General features: G+C 41.3%; 1 protein-coding gene across 6 annotated transcripts in view; it reads right to left on the bottom strand.

Moving 5' to 3' along the window:
- The window catches only part of LOC125351537 (amyloid beta precursor protein), a 198,353-nt gene extending 181,822 nt beyond the window's left edge, over positions 1-16,531 (bottom strand). For 3 of the 6 annotated variants that reach the window (XM_048346367.1, XM_048346369.1, XM_048346370.1), the window contains exon 1: positions 16,279-16,508. In XM_048346367.1, the coding sequence (XP_048202324.1) occupies positions 16,279-16,335 (57 nt within the window). In that variant the 5' untranslated portion in view covers positions 16,336-16,508. Of the gene's footprint in view, positions 1-16,278 lie in introns of all 6 variants that reach the window. The other 3 variants (XM_048346371.1, XM_048346372.1, XM_048346366.1) reach the window with 3 other exon arrangements.
- Positions 16,532-16,816: the final 285 nt, after the last annotated feature.

The following is a 16,816-nucleotide window of genomic DNA, read 5'->3' as shown; positions in this document are numbered from 1 at the left end:
TGGATGGAACTACAGGATGTGGATGTAACAGGATCAGACACCTAACATCTGATAGGCCTTACACATGCTGGGTCAGGACAAAGCAATGGAGCAGAAGGAAAACATACCCCTGGTTAGAATCAAAACACCAAGTATCCCTGCAGTCTCTTGGGTTTGTCTTGAAACTTTCAGACTCAACCCTTCCCCAATCCAACTTAACTTCTCATCCTGTGAGATGAGGGAATCTTCCAAAATAACAAACAAAAGAAGACTAGTCTGGTCTGGTTCATTTGTATATTGTACGTTAGTGTAATTTAAAAGCCACCTGAAACCACCAAAGGTAAAAGGTATCTTCCAGAGTCTCCTCAATGTCTGAGGATGTGAGCAGAGAAAACACGATGGTAAAATATAGTAAAGAGGAATGCACTGATTCTAGTACACAGCCAAAGCCACAGGGAAGAAGTCATTTCTACCTGCTACAAGAGCACTCCCAATTGCCTTTCAGGACGCCTCTGCAGGTGACAGATGTTAGAAGTCCTTTGCAAAAGACCTCTCAATTACCCTCTTGTGGGCCTTTCTGACATATGATAAACAACCCTTTGTTATCAAAGGGGTTAGAAAAGACCTTTGAAAGACAGCAAACAGGAATTCTATGGCTATCTCCAGTGGCTCCAGACAACCAAGGCTGTCACTGGTGTCTGGTTAGGGACAGGAAAGTGGGCAGGGAGAAGAGCCAGTCCTGCATTCTTTAGATTCCTTTTCCAAGTGGTTTTTGTGTTGGTTTCACTGTGACTGTGATTTCACTGTGATTGGTTGGGGTGGAGGAGAGTAGGGAGATAGGAAGCAAGCAAAAGGGACTCATTTCAAGCTCTAACAACCTGACCACAAACATAGTTTATGAGGAAACAGAAGTAAGTCACTTGTTCTTAGGCATCAAAAGTGTTACCAATGAAAAGCTGAGCTGTTAAAGCAGCCTAGGGATTTGATAGTACTGAAATGTGAAAGAAAGCAGAGTCCCAGGCAATTGAACGCTTCCTTAGCTTCTTCATTCCAATCCAGGACTTTTCAGAAGGCAAAATCATGAAAAACAGACCTTCTATGGCCTATGTGATAAGGTTTATACTTTATTTTATTCTTAACTTAGTTTTTTCCCCCGATGTAGTTATTCAGATAATTTGTATTTATGGAAATTTAGATTTAGAACTTAAGTCATTCTCCTGCAGATTTCTAGTAAAATCAAGAACTGTAGCCTGGTGCCAGTGGCTCACTCCTATAATCCTAACTACTCAGGAGGTTGAGATATGAGGACTGTGGTTTGAAGCCAGCCTAGGCATTACAGTCCATAAGACTCTCATCTCCAATTAACCACCAAAAGCCAGAAGTAGAGCTGTGGCTCAAGTGGTAGAGGACAAATATTGAGCAAAAAAGATCAGGTACAGCACACAAGCCCTGAGTATAAGCCCTAGGACCAGGACGTGTGTATACACACACACACACACACACACACACACACACACACACACACACACAGAGCTCTGACTCTAATTTAATGTCTGAATGCCTGCAAGGATTATCTTATTTGAGGTTGAGGGAAAGTGGAAGACTGGGATAAAGATGAAAGGAGTTATTGGAGAACAAACAGAGAAGACACCAATGAGAGACCTGAGACCTCAGAACTTCTCTCAGAGGAAGAGGAAGGCAGGAGAACAGCCAGAAACTAAAAGCCTAGCACAATCATCTTTCTGACACAATCTACAACATCCATGATGATAAACATTTTGGATAAGATAGTCAATTTCCAATTGTAAATGTTTATCCATCACATATGTTTTCACATTATAAAATAAATACTTTACCACACTAAATACACAACACAAATACACACCCTCTCTTCCTCTCAAATTCACCATGTCATGCAGATAACATTTCCACATTTGCTTGCAGCTCAGAAAAGAAATACCTTGCATGCCAGGAGTATAGTGGAATTAGGCTGTCAAAAATTATCATGGTTGAAGTATAACTGAATAAGGAACTATGGGCACACAACAAGCAGCTTTCCAAATTTTAAATTAAAAATAAAAAAATTCTTAATTCCAGTATTTCCAGAAACAGCACTAAGAGCATTTCATTTTGTGTATTATATACGGAAGGAAAAATAAATTGTGCATGATAATGGCATGTCTTTCCCCTTTCCTTTTAGTGAGCAAGTAAGTTTTTAAAGTTCAGACTTACCCTGGCTTCCAACAGACATCCCCCATTTCTACAACAAGTGCTCAAAACAACAACAAAAGATAAATTGATCACTGAATGTGGCATCACCTCCTATTACAATTTCATAGAGTAGATCCAGATATGCCTTCTAATTCTACATTTTCCTCATAAGAGTTTGGTCTAGTTAAAGGCATCCATTCCCCAGTGGGCCAGGTTTTCTTAAGGGTCCTGGCTTAATAAACGCTAGAGTGCTTGTGTAGTATGTGCAAGACCATAGATTCAATATCCAATACTAAACCAAGAAAAGGAAAGAAAAATCAGGTTAGGGAAAAAGGAAGGAGGAGAAATAAAGGGAGGGAGAGGAAATCTAGAATATGTTCCTAATAGCCATGTCTTAGCTAATCAAGAATATTGACTTGCTTCCCTTGCAGCTAAGTGTCACACTATCCAGCCCCACAGATTAAGCACATATTGAGAAAGATTTCTGCAAAAACTCGTAAAAATAAGTAAACCTTAGTCATCCTAAAATTGGAGTAGCCCAATTTTACGAATACTTAAAAGCACTCCATTACTCAGCAAATGAACTTCAACTTATTAAGGGCATCCAAAATAATTAATCCCCTACTGATTTTCTTACCATATACCCAAAGCTTCTTAGAACTTTGCTCCCTTGCTGTTGTTTCTATCTAGGAAGCCCTTCCTTGCCTGATATTTTCCATTCATCCTGGAAATCTTGTCAAAATGCTGCCTGTTTTCTCTATAAAATCATTAGTATGTCCTTCTACTGAAACCTCTGGCATATCATACTTAATTATATCTGCATTTTGGTTTTCCCCATTGAGCTGTAGGGTTCAAGGCACTGACTGTTTACCTGAATACTTAGCCCCAACCAAATTCTAAGACTCCTGTCATAATGGAAATTCAAATGCCATCCAGAGCATGTCCACAATATGAGTGATTTTTAAAGGTGCCAGTCAAGAGAGACAATCAGTAGTAAATTAATAATAAACAGAAACACAAGTTAATGTCAATATATCAGAAGTCACTTATAAATATCAGGAGAAATTTTGGAGTAAAGATATAACAGGTCAACAGACTATCCAAATACCAATTAAACATCCTGCATGTACATTCATTTCCTTTGCTAACAAAACAATCATAGGCTTGGGCTTAGACTTGGAGTTTTTGCATTCAACCTAAGATATAAATAAGCCAATGAGCAGAGAGGTAATATGTCTGTTTTCTTTAATTGCCTCAACAATTTAAGTAATAATAAATGACTAAAATAGCTGGGTGCTGGTGGTTCCTGCCTATAATCCTAGCTACTCAGGAGGCTGAGATCTGCAGATCCTAGTTTGAAGCCAACTTGGGCAGGAAAGTCCTTAAGACACTTAGAAAACCCGAACTGAAGCTATGCCTTAACATGGTAGAGTGCCAGCCTTAAGTGAGATGGTCAGGAATAGTGCCCAGGCCCAGAGTCAAGCCCCATGACCAACAAAAATTAAAATACAATAAATAAGTAAACAATTAAAATAATATTTTACACAACGCCTTTTCTTCTCCCCAAAAAGACACATGTTGACACTACTTTTCTCATCTCCTCAATTATTTATGAATCAACAAATACTAGGAACCTACGTGAAATACTTCTAACAAACAAAACATTTTCCATCTTTTGTCTTTACAACATGACCCCCCCACCTTCAAACACAAACAAACAAACTGAAGTTACAAGACCAAATCACAATAGTATGGTGAAACATTCGCAGTGCAAATACAAATACAAAGAAATAACCAAATAGATCTTTCTCCTACATGGTATATTTAAGAAAACCCTCCCTGCCACAACATCCTTCACTATATTTTTCCTGGCCAGCTCTCTTGTCTGTGTTGATAAATTACTCAGTTGTAAGGGCATTTCCATCCAGCAGCCCTTCCACTTCTCCATTGAAGCCATTCAGTCACAAAGCTATCGGATCTCCATCTGGAAATCCTCCAGCTTCCCTCAGGGATTCCCTCTTTCCCATACTTCACTGAACAAGTAAGCAATGATTCCAGATTGTGTCACAAATACATTCTGTAGAGTTCTTCCTTCACAATGTTTCAACTAACAGCAATGTGTAAGCTACCTTCATATTCAATCATTATGGGCTAGCCAAGTACTTCCCCCTACCCAAATACCTATAAGATTATAAAGTTTGGTTTACTTTTAAGTTAGATTTAAGTTTTCTGGATTCTTGGGTGTAGAAAGGATTTAACACTTGACATAAAATATTTTTAAAAAATAGACTGAGAAAAGACAAGCAAGATACAAGGCTAATCATAATACCCTCAATTAGATTTTCAATGCCTGTCAAGTTAATGGCATTTAGTAGCAATGGCTTCAAGCCCTCGAACTTGAAAAGTACAATTTCTTTAGAGAAAATGTAACAGAATTCGGTACTTTTAACAGGGGGTAGAGACAATGTTCATTCTCTTCCCATTTAAGTAAAAAAGGAAATATTAGCTGTTAAAGGATCAAGAAAAAAGCAGCAAATGAAAGAAAGCCATGACAATGGAATTTTCAACTCAATTCTAATATAAAACATTTTCTCTCTAAAACCTACCTGCTATTGACACAAAAAAATTACTAGGCATGCTCAATTGAAAGTGTCCCAACACATCTGAGAACTGATATTTTAAGGAGGCATTTTCTGCTGGGTCAATTGAGTTTCTAAAACCAAGAGTTGTGAATCAATAAATATTATTAAGTTACTGACAGTATTTATAAAATTTTTCTACAATAAAATGTGTTAGAAAAGGCAGTATATGTAAGTCTTAGTTAAAGGCTTTGTTCTTTTGCTATGCTTGTTTATAATCTTTTTAGTTTCTTCCTTTTTGGTGGTTCTGGGGCTCAAACCCAGTGCCTTGGCATAAACTAGATCAGTACTTACCAGTGAGCTACAACACTAGCCCTTATAATCTTTTAAATATAAGAGAAAATACCAGCAGGGTGCTGGTGACTCCCTCCCATATATAATTCTAGATACTCAGGAAGCTGAGGTGAGAGGGTAACATTCCTGCCAGGCAGAGCAGGAATGTCTTTGAGACTCCTATCTCCAATTAACCACCATAGAGCCAGAAGTGGAGCTGTGGCTCAAGTGGTAAGTAAGAGTGCTAGCCTTGAGCACAAAAGCTCAGGGGCACTGACCAGGCTCCAAGTTCAAGCTCCAGGACCAACACACACACACACACACACACACACACACACACACACACACACACACACACACTCACAAAGAGAGATTATCTCAATTGCCCTAAACCAAATACATTATTCTTTATTGTCACAAAATAGAATTAACAGAATACTCACTGAAAATATTTAGTAAATACTAGGTTTAGTATTTACCATGAGTGATAAAACAAATTATAAACATGTGGTTACAATAAATATCAACTTCTCTCCACTCTCTACCGACATGTAGCTTTCCCGTCTCCAGTTATTCTTTTACATTACAATGAATATATATTTCAGATAGCTGTTTATTTGAGCAGTGACATTATCAGAAACCCCCCTTTGAAAATACTCCATGAAGTATCACACCCAATACATTTCCACATAACCTATCCTACATCTTTTATAGAACTCCATTTTTTTTTCTAAGTCACCTACTACTTCTTATTTATTCTGCTTATCCTTTACTGCTCCCTTGGGGAAATGCCATTTGAGAAATGAAAAAGAGTGAATTTTCTTTTGCTAGATTTACTCCTAAGAATCTTGATTTCTAAGGGTATGGATACTAACTTCTTTACAGAACACAGATTTTAATTTTAAATGTAGTTAATTTAATATGTATCTGCTAATGAAATACTTAAGAGAATTAGCCTTCCATATTTGTACATTCCTATGGGAAATTCTTCAGAACTCCTCACTTCAAACTAATATATTTCAATATCAAAAATACATTGGTTCCAAATAAACCATAACAAGCCGCTAAGAGCCAGAGAATATTTGTTAAGAAATATGAGTGTCTTCTCTTGCTTAATTTGTTTTATACTTGTTTTCACTTTATTGAGACAGGATCTTGATATAAAGTTCAGGCTGGCCCAGAACAAGAAATCCTCTTGGCCTCAAGGTGCCACAGACTAGGACTTAAAGGAGTATACCACCATGTCCAAAGAAATACGGTGAATCTTAGCATTAATCTCTGAAAATTTTAAGCTCAAATTTCAGAAAGTTAGCATCACTTTAAAGATAAAAAAGACTTTCTAAATTATTTTTTAATCAATATAATTAAGAAATAGTGCTTATCTCTCTTTATCATGTGGGGTTTTTCAACAAAACTAGGTGAATGACATTAAAAAACAAGGATGCAATTCTGCTTTGGAAAATTCATCCAGTAATAGAATGCTTTTCTTGGACTAATCAAGTTTTAAGTGATAATCCCATTTTCTTTATTTTCTATTACAACTGAATGTATATCGCCTCATTAATTTTATTGTAAAACACACATCAACTAGAAGCAAAGTAAAAGTGGAAGAATGCGTTTGTGGTAGCTGGGGTTGAAGGAGCAAGTCTAAAATACATAAATGTATCTCCAGAGTAAGATTAAGCCTCTTGTTTATTTCCTGTAAAATGCCACTATGGATCAAAATATATTATAGTCATTACAGTTTTGATATTTAGCAAGACAACAAGAGTAATAATGCACTTTTCACTTAGATTTTTCTTTGTATAACAAATCTCTTATTCTCATGTGTTCTTTAAAGTTGGAAAGTAATTTGTCAGGCTGTTAATCAGAATGCCTAACTTTCATCAATGAAGATAGTATGTGGCTTTCTCTGAACCCAAAGTGCATGACACAGAAATTTCCTTTAGAAAAAGAGACAATCAAAGAATAATTTCATACTCATGGAGTCACCAAAACACAATAATAGTTTATTCTTGCTGAATCAATTTTTTTCTTGTTTTTTGGAATTGTAATTTCATTATTATTATTATTATTATTATTATCTTTAAACAGTTGTACAGAGAATTCAATTCAATATTTTCATCTGAAGAAATCACATAAACAAAGCAAAACAAACAAGACTGGAAATAAGGATATTTGAATACTGTTTGGGGTCCACAATTCACAAGATCTTAAGAAAGCACTGCACAGGATTCATTCATCTACAAAAATATACTTATTTCTTTTATTTAAAACCTTTTCCAAAATGTTTGTCTTATTTATTTCTTATCTATGTTCATGGACTCTCCGAGTGATTTCAAGACCATCTCTTTCCTTCCACATGGTATCTACTTGGGGTAGTGTGTTTATTATAAATGTACTGTCTTAATTACATTCTCCTGCTTGAACCTATTGCTTGCCTTCTGTTGCTTGCACAAGACAATGACAAACACAGGGCTGGGAAAAAGCAAGCCCACAGACCTTGTAGGAGGTTGGTTTTTGGTTCAACTATTGGTTAATCAGGCTTACCTATAGGATCCTCAGTTTGAAGTTTCCAAAGATTCCTTTTTATTTCATTTTATTTTGCCAAAAACTGGTGCTTATACTCAGGGCACTAACCTTGAGCTTCTTTTGCTCAAGTATAGCCCTCTACCACTTGAGCCATGGCAACACTTCTAGCTTCTTCTGTTTATGTGGTACTGAGGAATCGAACCCCCGGGGCTTCATGCATGCTAGGCAAGCACTCTACCACTAAGCCATAGTCCCAGCCTCCAAATATTCTTAATCTAACTGCAAAATGGAGACTGAATTCCACTTAGGAACAAAATATTCTTTTTTTAAAAATAGTTTTAATTAAGCTATAGCTCATGAATAAGTTGTAGTGATTTGATAGCATAAGTGGTTATATAAATTCACTTTATTTGAAAAAAAAAAAAAGAAAAACTGATTTCTGAACAGAAATGTTGCATTCTCAAGCACAGTCTGTTCTCAGTTTTCTTGTCTTAGGTGAAGATCACGTTGAGCTTCCACTGTAAAAGCAAAATTCCTTTGCTGGAATTTCTGATCTTCCTCTTGTGGAAGAAGGCTGGCAAAGCTTGTAAGATTTTGGTAAAAACTAAACCAACCTTATTTTCCAGCTCCTTGCACAAAGCTGAGAACCCAACTAATAGTTGAGTTAGTGAATAAACTCGTTCAGTATCAGACATGTGGCATGCTGCCAGTATGCACATTAAAAATAACTCTTTCCCATTAGTATAAAACCTGTTTATGCTTTCTTTGTGTTTCTATACTATTTAAACTGTTCAATGACCATGAATTTTTAAATATCTTCAAAAATTTAACTACAATGGAAAATTATACCTTTAATAAAATTTCAAATATTTATTCTAGAAAATTACAAAATGTAAGAGCTTTTCTATTTAAATCAAATACATTCATTCTTTCTTTTCTTTTCTTTATTTTTTGGACAGGGTCTTGTTATGTAGTTCAGGCTGGCCTTGATCCTCCTGCATCAGCCTCCTAAGTGGTAGGTTTAAAGGCATGAGTTGCCATACTTGGCTAAATCAGTTTTCACAGAGAAATACTGTCTATTTCCTGTAAGTCTTGTTTTGTCAATAAATGAACTAGTTGAGCCCAAAAAATTAAACACCGTGCAGTTTTTATAACTCTCAAAAACTATGCATTTGTAAAAAAAATCTATTTTACATCAACATACACATATATATAATAAGCAATATTTACACAGCGCTTATAATAGGCCATTGGGCTGCATGCATCTTAGCTCATAGATCTGTGCCATTTCTTCTTAGCATGTCACATCCTTACTGAAACAGGTTTGAAACAATTCAATCCTCATCATCAACCATAAAAATGATTATCTACATTTTACAAAAGCACAGAAACTTTGATCACAGTTGAGAGCTTTTCAAAAGGGAATGAGTTAGGATTTATACCCAAGTAATCTTGTGGCCATCCAGGATGTTTCTAAGTCAGAGTGTAGTGTACTTTAGATCTTAATTCATTTCAAAGGCCTACTGGGTTAGTCTTAGTCACTAGGCCCACATGAGAAGTAGGGAATCATTAAGAATGGGGCTTATTAGGTAGGTTTTAGTTCAATGGCAAGGATGGGGGGCACGGGGTTAGAGGAGTGAGGAGGTGCTCTTAAAGGAGATTGTGTGACATGGCTCCATCTCTCTTCCTTCCCCATCCGGGACACCATGACCTCAGCAACTTGATCCATTTACACACTCTGCCATGCTGTACTGCCTAGCCACAGACCCAAAAGTAAATGGTCTGTGAAGCAAAGTAACAAACCTTTCCTTGTTTTAAGTCGATTATCTGAGGTACTCTTGTTAGAGTCACAGAAAGCTGACTCACACAGTGTGCAACATGCCTTCTCTACACAGCTGAGAAATCCTCAGTGACTCAGTGTCACTGGCTTTATAATCACTCTCAGAATCGAAATCAACCTTATCAATGTGGAAACAACCCCCGTTCTCTCTCATTTTTCTCCATATCTACTATTATCTTTATTCATAAGCTGCTCTACTTTTAGCTATATTGAAGCTAACTCTGCATCACATGCTTTTTCAAAACACAGGGAATTACAGAAGCAGTTGCACAAGCCTATAATCCCAGCTACTGGGGAAGCTGAGGCAAGAGGACCACTTGAGTCCTGAAGTTCAATGCCTTTCTTTCTGGGCACCAAAACATGATCCCATCTCAAAACAAATCAAAAATGAAATGAAACAAACAGCAGCTAAGATTTAATACATGTAAACCTGGAGCCTCTCTATTGCTATATGAGTCCACTACTCTAAGAAGCATTGACTTAAACAAACAAATAAAAACCTATTAACAAGTATGTCCCATTGTTTTCCCTTTAAATAAACTACTTTATTCCTAAAGCAGTCCTTTAACCCTATTTTTGATGGATATTATACTTCTAAAGGGATATCACTAAAACCTGTTTATTAACCAGGATTAATCTGAGGAAGAAAATGCCTCAAATGATTTTTTTGTTGTTGTTGTTGTTTTTGTTTGCCAGTCCTGGGGCTTGAACTCAGGGTCTGAGCACAGTCCCTGGCTTCTTTCTGTTCAAGGCTAGCACTCTACCACTTTGCCACAGTGCCACTTCCAGCTTTTTCTATACATGTGGTGCTGAGGAATCAAACCCAGGGCTTCATGTATATGAGGCAAGCACTTTACCACTAGGCCACATTCCCAGCCCCATATTTTTTTTTTTTTACCCAAAGAAAAATATCGGAATGCTTACTTTATGGTTATTTTTAGGCTAGTCATATTAAACGAAAGAAATGGTTTTGCAACATTTCATCCTTTACCAAGGTTTTCATTTGCAAACTGAGGTGGACAATATGGGCAGGGCCTGCTTTTTATTTTTTGTAAAAGGCAAAGAGAAAAGAAAGAAAACCAGACCAAGAGAAGAAAGAAAAGAAGGGAGAGAGAGTGGAACAGAGAGAGAGAGAGAGAGAGAGAGAGAGAGAGAGAGAGAGAGAGAGAGAGAGAGAGAGAGAGGTTATCACTTACTGTTTAACCTTGTTTCTAATTCAAGGGTCAAGTTTGCTCCTTCACCAGCCTGCCACCCTCTCCTCTCCTACCCACTTAGGAGGGGTGTCTGTATATTGTGACACAGGCTGTTAAGACTCACAGTATTACAGCATTCCCAGTTTAGCAGAAAACAGTATTAAACATCAATCTTCCCTCATATACTTGTATCTGGAATCCCAGAGTAAAAAAGAAAAGATTTCATCATTAAGCAAAACAGAGACAGACAGACATATATATATGTAATATTTTAATGTTAGAGATTGAAAAGAAACATTGGCCAATTACATCCTAAATGCAGGAGCTGTGCTGCAAGGAGGGGCAAGTTTTCTTTAACACCACAAGGGTCTCTCACAGTGAGTGGGGTTTGATTATAATCTTTGCTACCAAGACAGTGTTAATTCCTAACAGCTTTGAGGAGGGATGAAAACATCCAAAAAATGGTGTGTGTGTTCTTCTGTCTGTCTCCATATTTGCTGGTCTACTTGTTACCTCTTGCATTATTGGCTCTTTTTTTGTTTTCAGATCATCTTGAGGAATCTTGCTGTAAGATACTAAAATGGTGGTTTGCACGTGGTTCAAACTGGTCTGTTTATAACTGGTCACACGATCACACAAGAATTGCAGAATATATTTCTGTAATGCCAATAACCTGGCATTGCTCCAAGGGATCACATTTAGCTGCCCTGGGTAAAGTCCTGACAATATTTGTGGGTGTCTTTCCTTTAATTTTCCCGCTTCTGTGGAGGGTGAGAATGTAAGTGGAACCTTTTCCTAGAATGTACAAGGGTTCCAACCCCATGGCGCCACACACACACACACGTGCGCGTGCGCACACACACACACAAAGCAACAACAAAAACATAATCTACATGATTTCAATGTACAGTCAAGGTTGAGAGAATCACTTTTGGTGAAATGTTAAAAGCACTTTGTCAAAAAAAAAAGAAAGGAAAGAGAGAAAGAAAGAGAGCTAGAGAAAGGAAGGAAGGAAGGAAGGAAGGAAGGAAGGAAGGAAGGAAGGAAGGAAGGAAGGAAGGAAGGAAGGAAGGAAGGAAGGTCCCTACCCACAATGCTTCCAGTGCATCACTACTGCTATCTTGAAGTTGGTCAAAACACCACTGAAGATGTCACAGAACAGCTCTCCCATCTGTTTTCGGTCTCTTGTGGCCCATTTCTATCCCCCTGCTGCTCTCTACAGTGGACCTCACACTTGTCACACTCCATGTGTTCAGACCAGAAGCCTTATGAAGAAGATGGTGGTTTGTCACAATATTATCACAACTGGGAGACCAGATTTGGTTCAAAAAAGGAAATCAGCAAAATTTCCCCTAATGACAAAGAGATCAATCCAATCAAATCCTATACTCAGCTCATTCTTTCATTAAGAACCTCACCTGTGTCTAAGCGACAACCCAGACACAGACAATGGAGAGATAAGACAAAGGCCCTGTCTATAGTGTGTGTGTGTGTGTGTGTGTGTGTGTGTGTGTGTGTGTGTGTGTCTTGGGAGGTCAGAGAGAAGGTGAATAAATATTGAACATGAAAAGGCTTCATCTCTATTCCCTAGATCTGAGATGCAACCCTGGTTAGATTCTGATCCCATGTTCCTTTACTCTTCCAGTACAGGTATTCACCCTGTAACTTTGTCTCAGTATACTCCTTCCTCTGTACTTTCTTCTTGAGTACTTAACACAACCTACTTTCTTTCAAAATTGTGTACATGTTTTGTTCACCCTACAAACTTCCATGGAAAGTGATAGGAGTAATTCAGTATGTACAGTCAAAAAAGACCTTGAATTTTGGGAGCTTGGCATTTAAAGTCCATTTGTATACGTTTGTTTATTCATATATGTTTGATATAAAGGGGAGAGATTTAAAAGGAACTGTATTAGTGAAAGATGCTTTTTGAGACTCAAGACAGTGGAAGAAAAACGAAGGAGGAGGTAACAAGTTTGAAAAAAAATGTGCTCACTGCCTTAGGTATGAAACTGTAACCCCTCTGTACATTACTCTGACAATAAATAAACAGATAAATATTTTTTAAAGACTCAAGGCAATAAAATTTGCAGAAATAATGTATAAAGTACATTCCTACTGAATTTCACTATATTTATTTATTCGTGTGGGGGGGGGTGTGTTAGTACTAGGGCTTGAACTCAGGGCTTGGGTGATGTCCCATAGCCTTTTGCTTACGTCTGGCACTCTGCCATTTGACCCATAGCACCCTGAAGCTTTTTGTTAGTTAATTGGAGATCAGAGACTCAGGACTTTCCTGCCCAGGCTGGCTTCCAATGGCTCTCCTCAGATCTCAGCCTCCTGAGTAGCTAGGTTTACAGGCATAAGATGAATTCATTAGCGTGAATTAGCTGCCTACCCTTCTGCCAGTATTATGCTGCTAGGCCTTTATTCACCTCTTAGGCCCACAGCAAATGTGACCCACAACGTTGACCATCATAAACATAAATATATATATATGTGTATGTACATATATACACACACGACTATATACATACAAAACACGTATGTACAAAAATACAAAATGAGGATCCTGCAGAAACAAGGAAAAATGGTTAAGCTAACAAACCCTTTCATTTTCCTTCAAACCAATAATCAATTGATCACTGATTTGCTAAAATCAAGTCATTTCTAATTTAACCTTGTGAATCTTGCAAGTTCCTTTTCATTTCCTTCATCAAAGGTAGGCATGGTTGTTCCATCTAGTAACTTCTCCGCCATACTAATAGCCTTGCCAGAGCCATTGGGAGACTTGGCTGCTCAGGGTGACAGGAGACAAGTGTCTGTCACCTGGCCTGCCAATTATCACGGCTGAAAAGGAGGAAAAGGGAGGACTCCTTTATAGTTTACCATTAAACCTCAGCTTCTCTTTTCTGCATGTAAGTACTACTCAGTAGCAGTCAGTTTCTAGAATCTGGGAATTAGCACCACCACCAAGGCAAGATCATCCTAATTGGGTCAGACTATCAAAATAGGAAGAAAAAATATATAAGAATGAATAAGCAAACAAGTAGACAAATAAATAAATGCACATATATCAGGGTTGGTTCTGCTCATGTTTCTAATCAATGCACCAAGCATAAGCATCAATCCAGAAAAAAAGGCTTTCCCTTCCCCACAAGCTAAGACCTCTCATCATTGCCCTTAATTCATTTCATTTCCTTTTTAGAGCCACCTGCAGCCAGACCTATTTTCTAGCTGTACAAAAGACAGTGAGCTCGTAATTACATCGTTTCAGTGGACACAGATAGAGCTGCCTAAATCCTTCTCAATCCTCATTAGAGTGAGTTACCTACCTACCCTTCTGCCAACATTTGGCAAAATATATTCTGAATCTCACCTCTACCCTGTAAAGGTGACAATAGCGGGAGAAAACATCCAAAAAGATGTCAGAAAAAGCAAGAAAATTCAAGAAAGCAAGCCAACAAATATATCTGAATCACATCAGCCTACATGCTACTTCTTTTTCCACAGGGGGAAAATGCACAAGAAAGTTAAATACCTAAGTTCTGACAAAAATTCCAAAAGAATAAAGGTTATGCTTTTCAATTATTTGTCTTTAAATTTGTAAGACCATTCAGAAGTTCTGAAGGAATTATGTAAGCAAAAAAATTGAGATATTGAATTTCCTTAATGATATGTCTTCTTTAAAAAAAACATGAAAAAACGAATCATTGCACTCTTATGCTGCTGTGATTCTAATTTCGGAGCCACTTGTCTATAAAAAAAAATCAGAAGGTAAGAAAGTTCAATGACCTTGTAAATAAGGAAGGAAAAAAACAAACCTGTAGTGCGATTTCTACACAGTTTCAATTGAATTACAGGAAAACATGTCTCCGGAAATTGCTTTAAAAAAATTTTTTTTTGGAAAATTACTATGAGGTAGGGAGGAAGGGAGGGAAACTGGGGAGGGAAGACTATAAATGGTATGATATTGAACGGGAACCCCCAAACTGATGCACCACGCAAACGACTGTCACACCAACAACTTCTAAGCATCTTTTACATAAGATGAAAAACAGTCGTTCTGCACAGGCGTTGGCTAAATGTTGGAGAGTTGGAAGCACGGGGAAGACTTGTTCTATACACCTAGTGGTGGGTGGATTTTCACTGAGCTGCAGCCTCTACACCGCTTTTCTCTGCTGCACTGCAGAGGCGCCATCTTCTCCCGTCTTAATCTTCGTTCTATTCAATCCTTACATCTGCACCCTAAAAAAAAAAAGAGCCCCTCCCTGGCATCCTGCATCCCCCGGGGGTGTCTAAACCAGAGTCCCCAGAGCGGCCAAAGAGGAGGCCGCGCCTTAATCAGACAAACGCCTCCTTTGATGCCTAGGAGGCAAGAGCCCTGCCTCCCAGCCTCCCTGCCTCCACAGCCCTGGGCACCCCCACTCTCTCCTGTTTCTCCCCCGAGGACTTCACAGCTCCGCACACAACTAATCTGAAGATGGGAAGTGGAGGGACCCCCCCCCCCACACACACACCCCACAACTCGCCCCGGAGATTCCACTGGGAGGCCCCAGCCCCCCAGTGGGGGGCAGACGCGCAGAGCCAGGAAGGGAGCCCCGGCGGCACACAGCCCCGCGCGGCTCCGTCGCCGCCGCGCCCCGGACGGCGAGGGCGGGGTGTCGCGGCTTTTGTTCCCGGGGACATTCCGCGTCCCCGGGAGAAGCCGAAGGTGCGAACCGCACGCCCAGGACGGACAGCTTGCGAGGGAGGGAGGGACGGGTAGCCGTGGGTCTCCGACCCCTTGCATCCCACGTAACTTCACACACACACACACACACACACACACACACACACACACACACACACACACAAAGGAGGCGCAGAAATGTACAAAGTTTGCCCGCGGAAGGTGGTGGGTGAGGGACCCCGGCGCCCGCTCCGCCCGGAGTCGCACGCGGGGGGCCGCCGCCAGCCAGAGCGACCGCGCCGGGGAAAGGGAAGGAGGTTCGCGCTGGGAAGAGGGGTGGGGGGTGAGGGTGGGGGGTGAGACGGGATGGTGGGAGCCAAGAAGAACTGGGGGGAACCGGGAGGAGGGGGGGAGCAGCTTCCAAATCAACCCCGATTCTCCCCCCACACCCCACCCTAACTCCCGAGGATCGGAGGAGAAAAAGAGAAGGGCGGCGATTCCAGAGCTGGGGACCGGATCGCGGGACGCCGCGCTCTCGGTTTCCCACACGTGTTCCCACCCCAGCCCTCCCCCGGATCCCCCCCAATTCTGGATGTCGCTCTCCTTCCCCGGGACCCGCTCTCGACGGCCGGGACCGAGGGGTGGGGGTGGGGGTGGGGAGAACGGGGGAGACATCGGAGCTCAGGATGGTCCCGAGCTGGCGCAGATCGCCGATCGGGGCGCCAGTCCGCTCCCCGTCTGCGGGCCGGGACGCGCGTCCCCGGGGCAGGGCAGGGCCAGGCCGGAGGCGGGGATGCGCCAGCCCCGGTGGAAAGGATTGAGGGGAGTTGGGTGCCCTGGACTGCACCTCTGGATTCCAGACCCGTGGGATGTAGTCTGCATCCTCACGGTGCGCCCCCTCCCAGACCCCCAGCCCCCATTTCAAGGCGCGGCACCCACCTCCAGCGCCCGAGCCGTCCAGGCGGCCAGCAGGAGCAACGCCAAACCGGGCAGCATTGCCACCCCGCGCTGGGCACCGAGTGCTCTGCCGTACGAAAGAGATCCGCCGCGCCCTGGCTCTGCCCGGGTCGCCGCCGCCGCCGCCGCCGTCGTCGTCTCCGAGGGTCCCCCGCGCTCGCACAGCTCCCGGGTGCTGTCGCCTACCGTGGGCGGCTGAGGAAACTGACGGAGCGGGAGCGCGGCGGCGGGGCTGAAGCCCGGCGAGTCAGCTGATCCGGCCCACCCCGCTCGGCACCCGAGAGGGACCCCTAGCGGCGCCCCGGGGAGCTGCTCCGATCCGCCGGGCCACCGGCTGGCGCGCGCCTGCGCTAGGAGGGGACCCCGAGAGCCCGGTGCCCACAGGTGCGGCGCCCGCGGCGCTCAGGGCTCCGCCCCACCGTGCGCTCACCTGGGCCCGGGAGACCGTGGGAGGGAAAGGCGGAGGCCCCGGGAAGGGGCGCCCCGGGGTCGAGGGGAAGGTGAGTTGGAGGACATTTAG

The sequence above is a fragment of the Perognathus longimembris genome, chromosome 5 (genome assembly GCF_023159225.1).
Source record: "Perognathus longimembris pacificus isolate PPM17 chromosome 5, ASM2315922v1, whole genome shotgun sequence".
In the NCBI taxonomy this organism is placed as follows: Eukaryota; Metazoa; Chordata; class Mammalia; order Rodentia; family Heteromyidae; genus Perognathus; species Perognathus longimembris.
The sequence above is the reverse complement of the archived record's forward strand: the minus strand, read 5'-3'. Positions and strand labels throughout refer to the sequence as shown.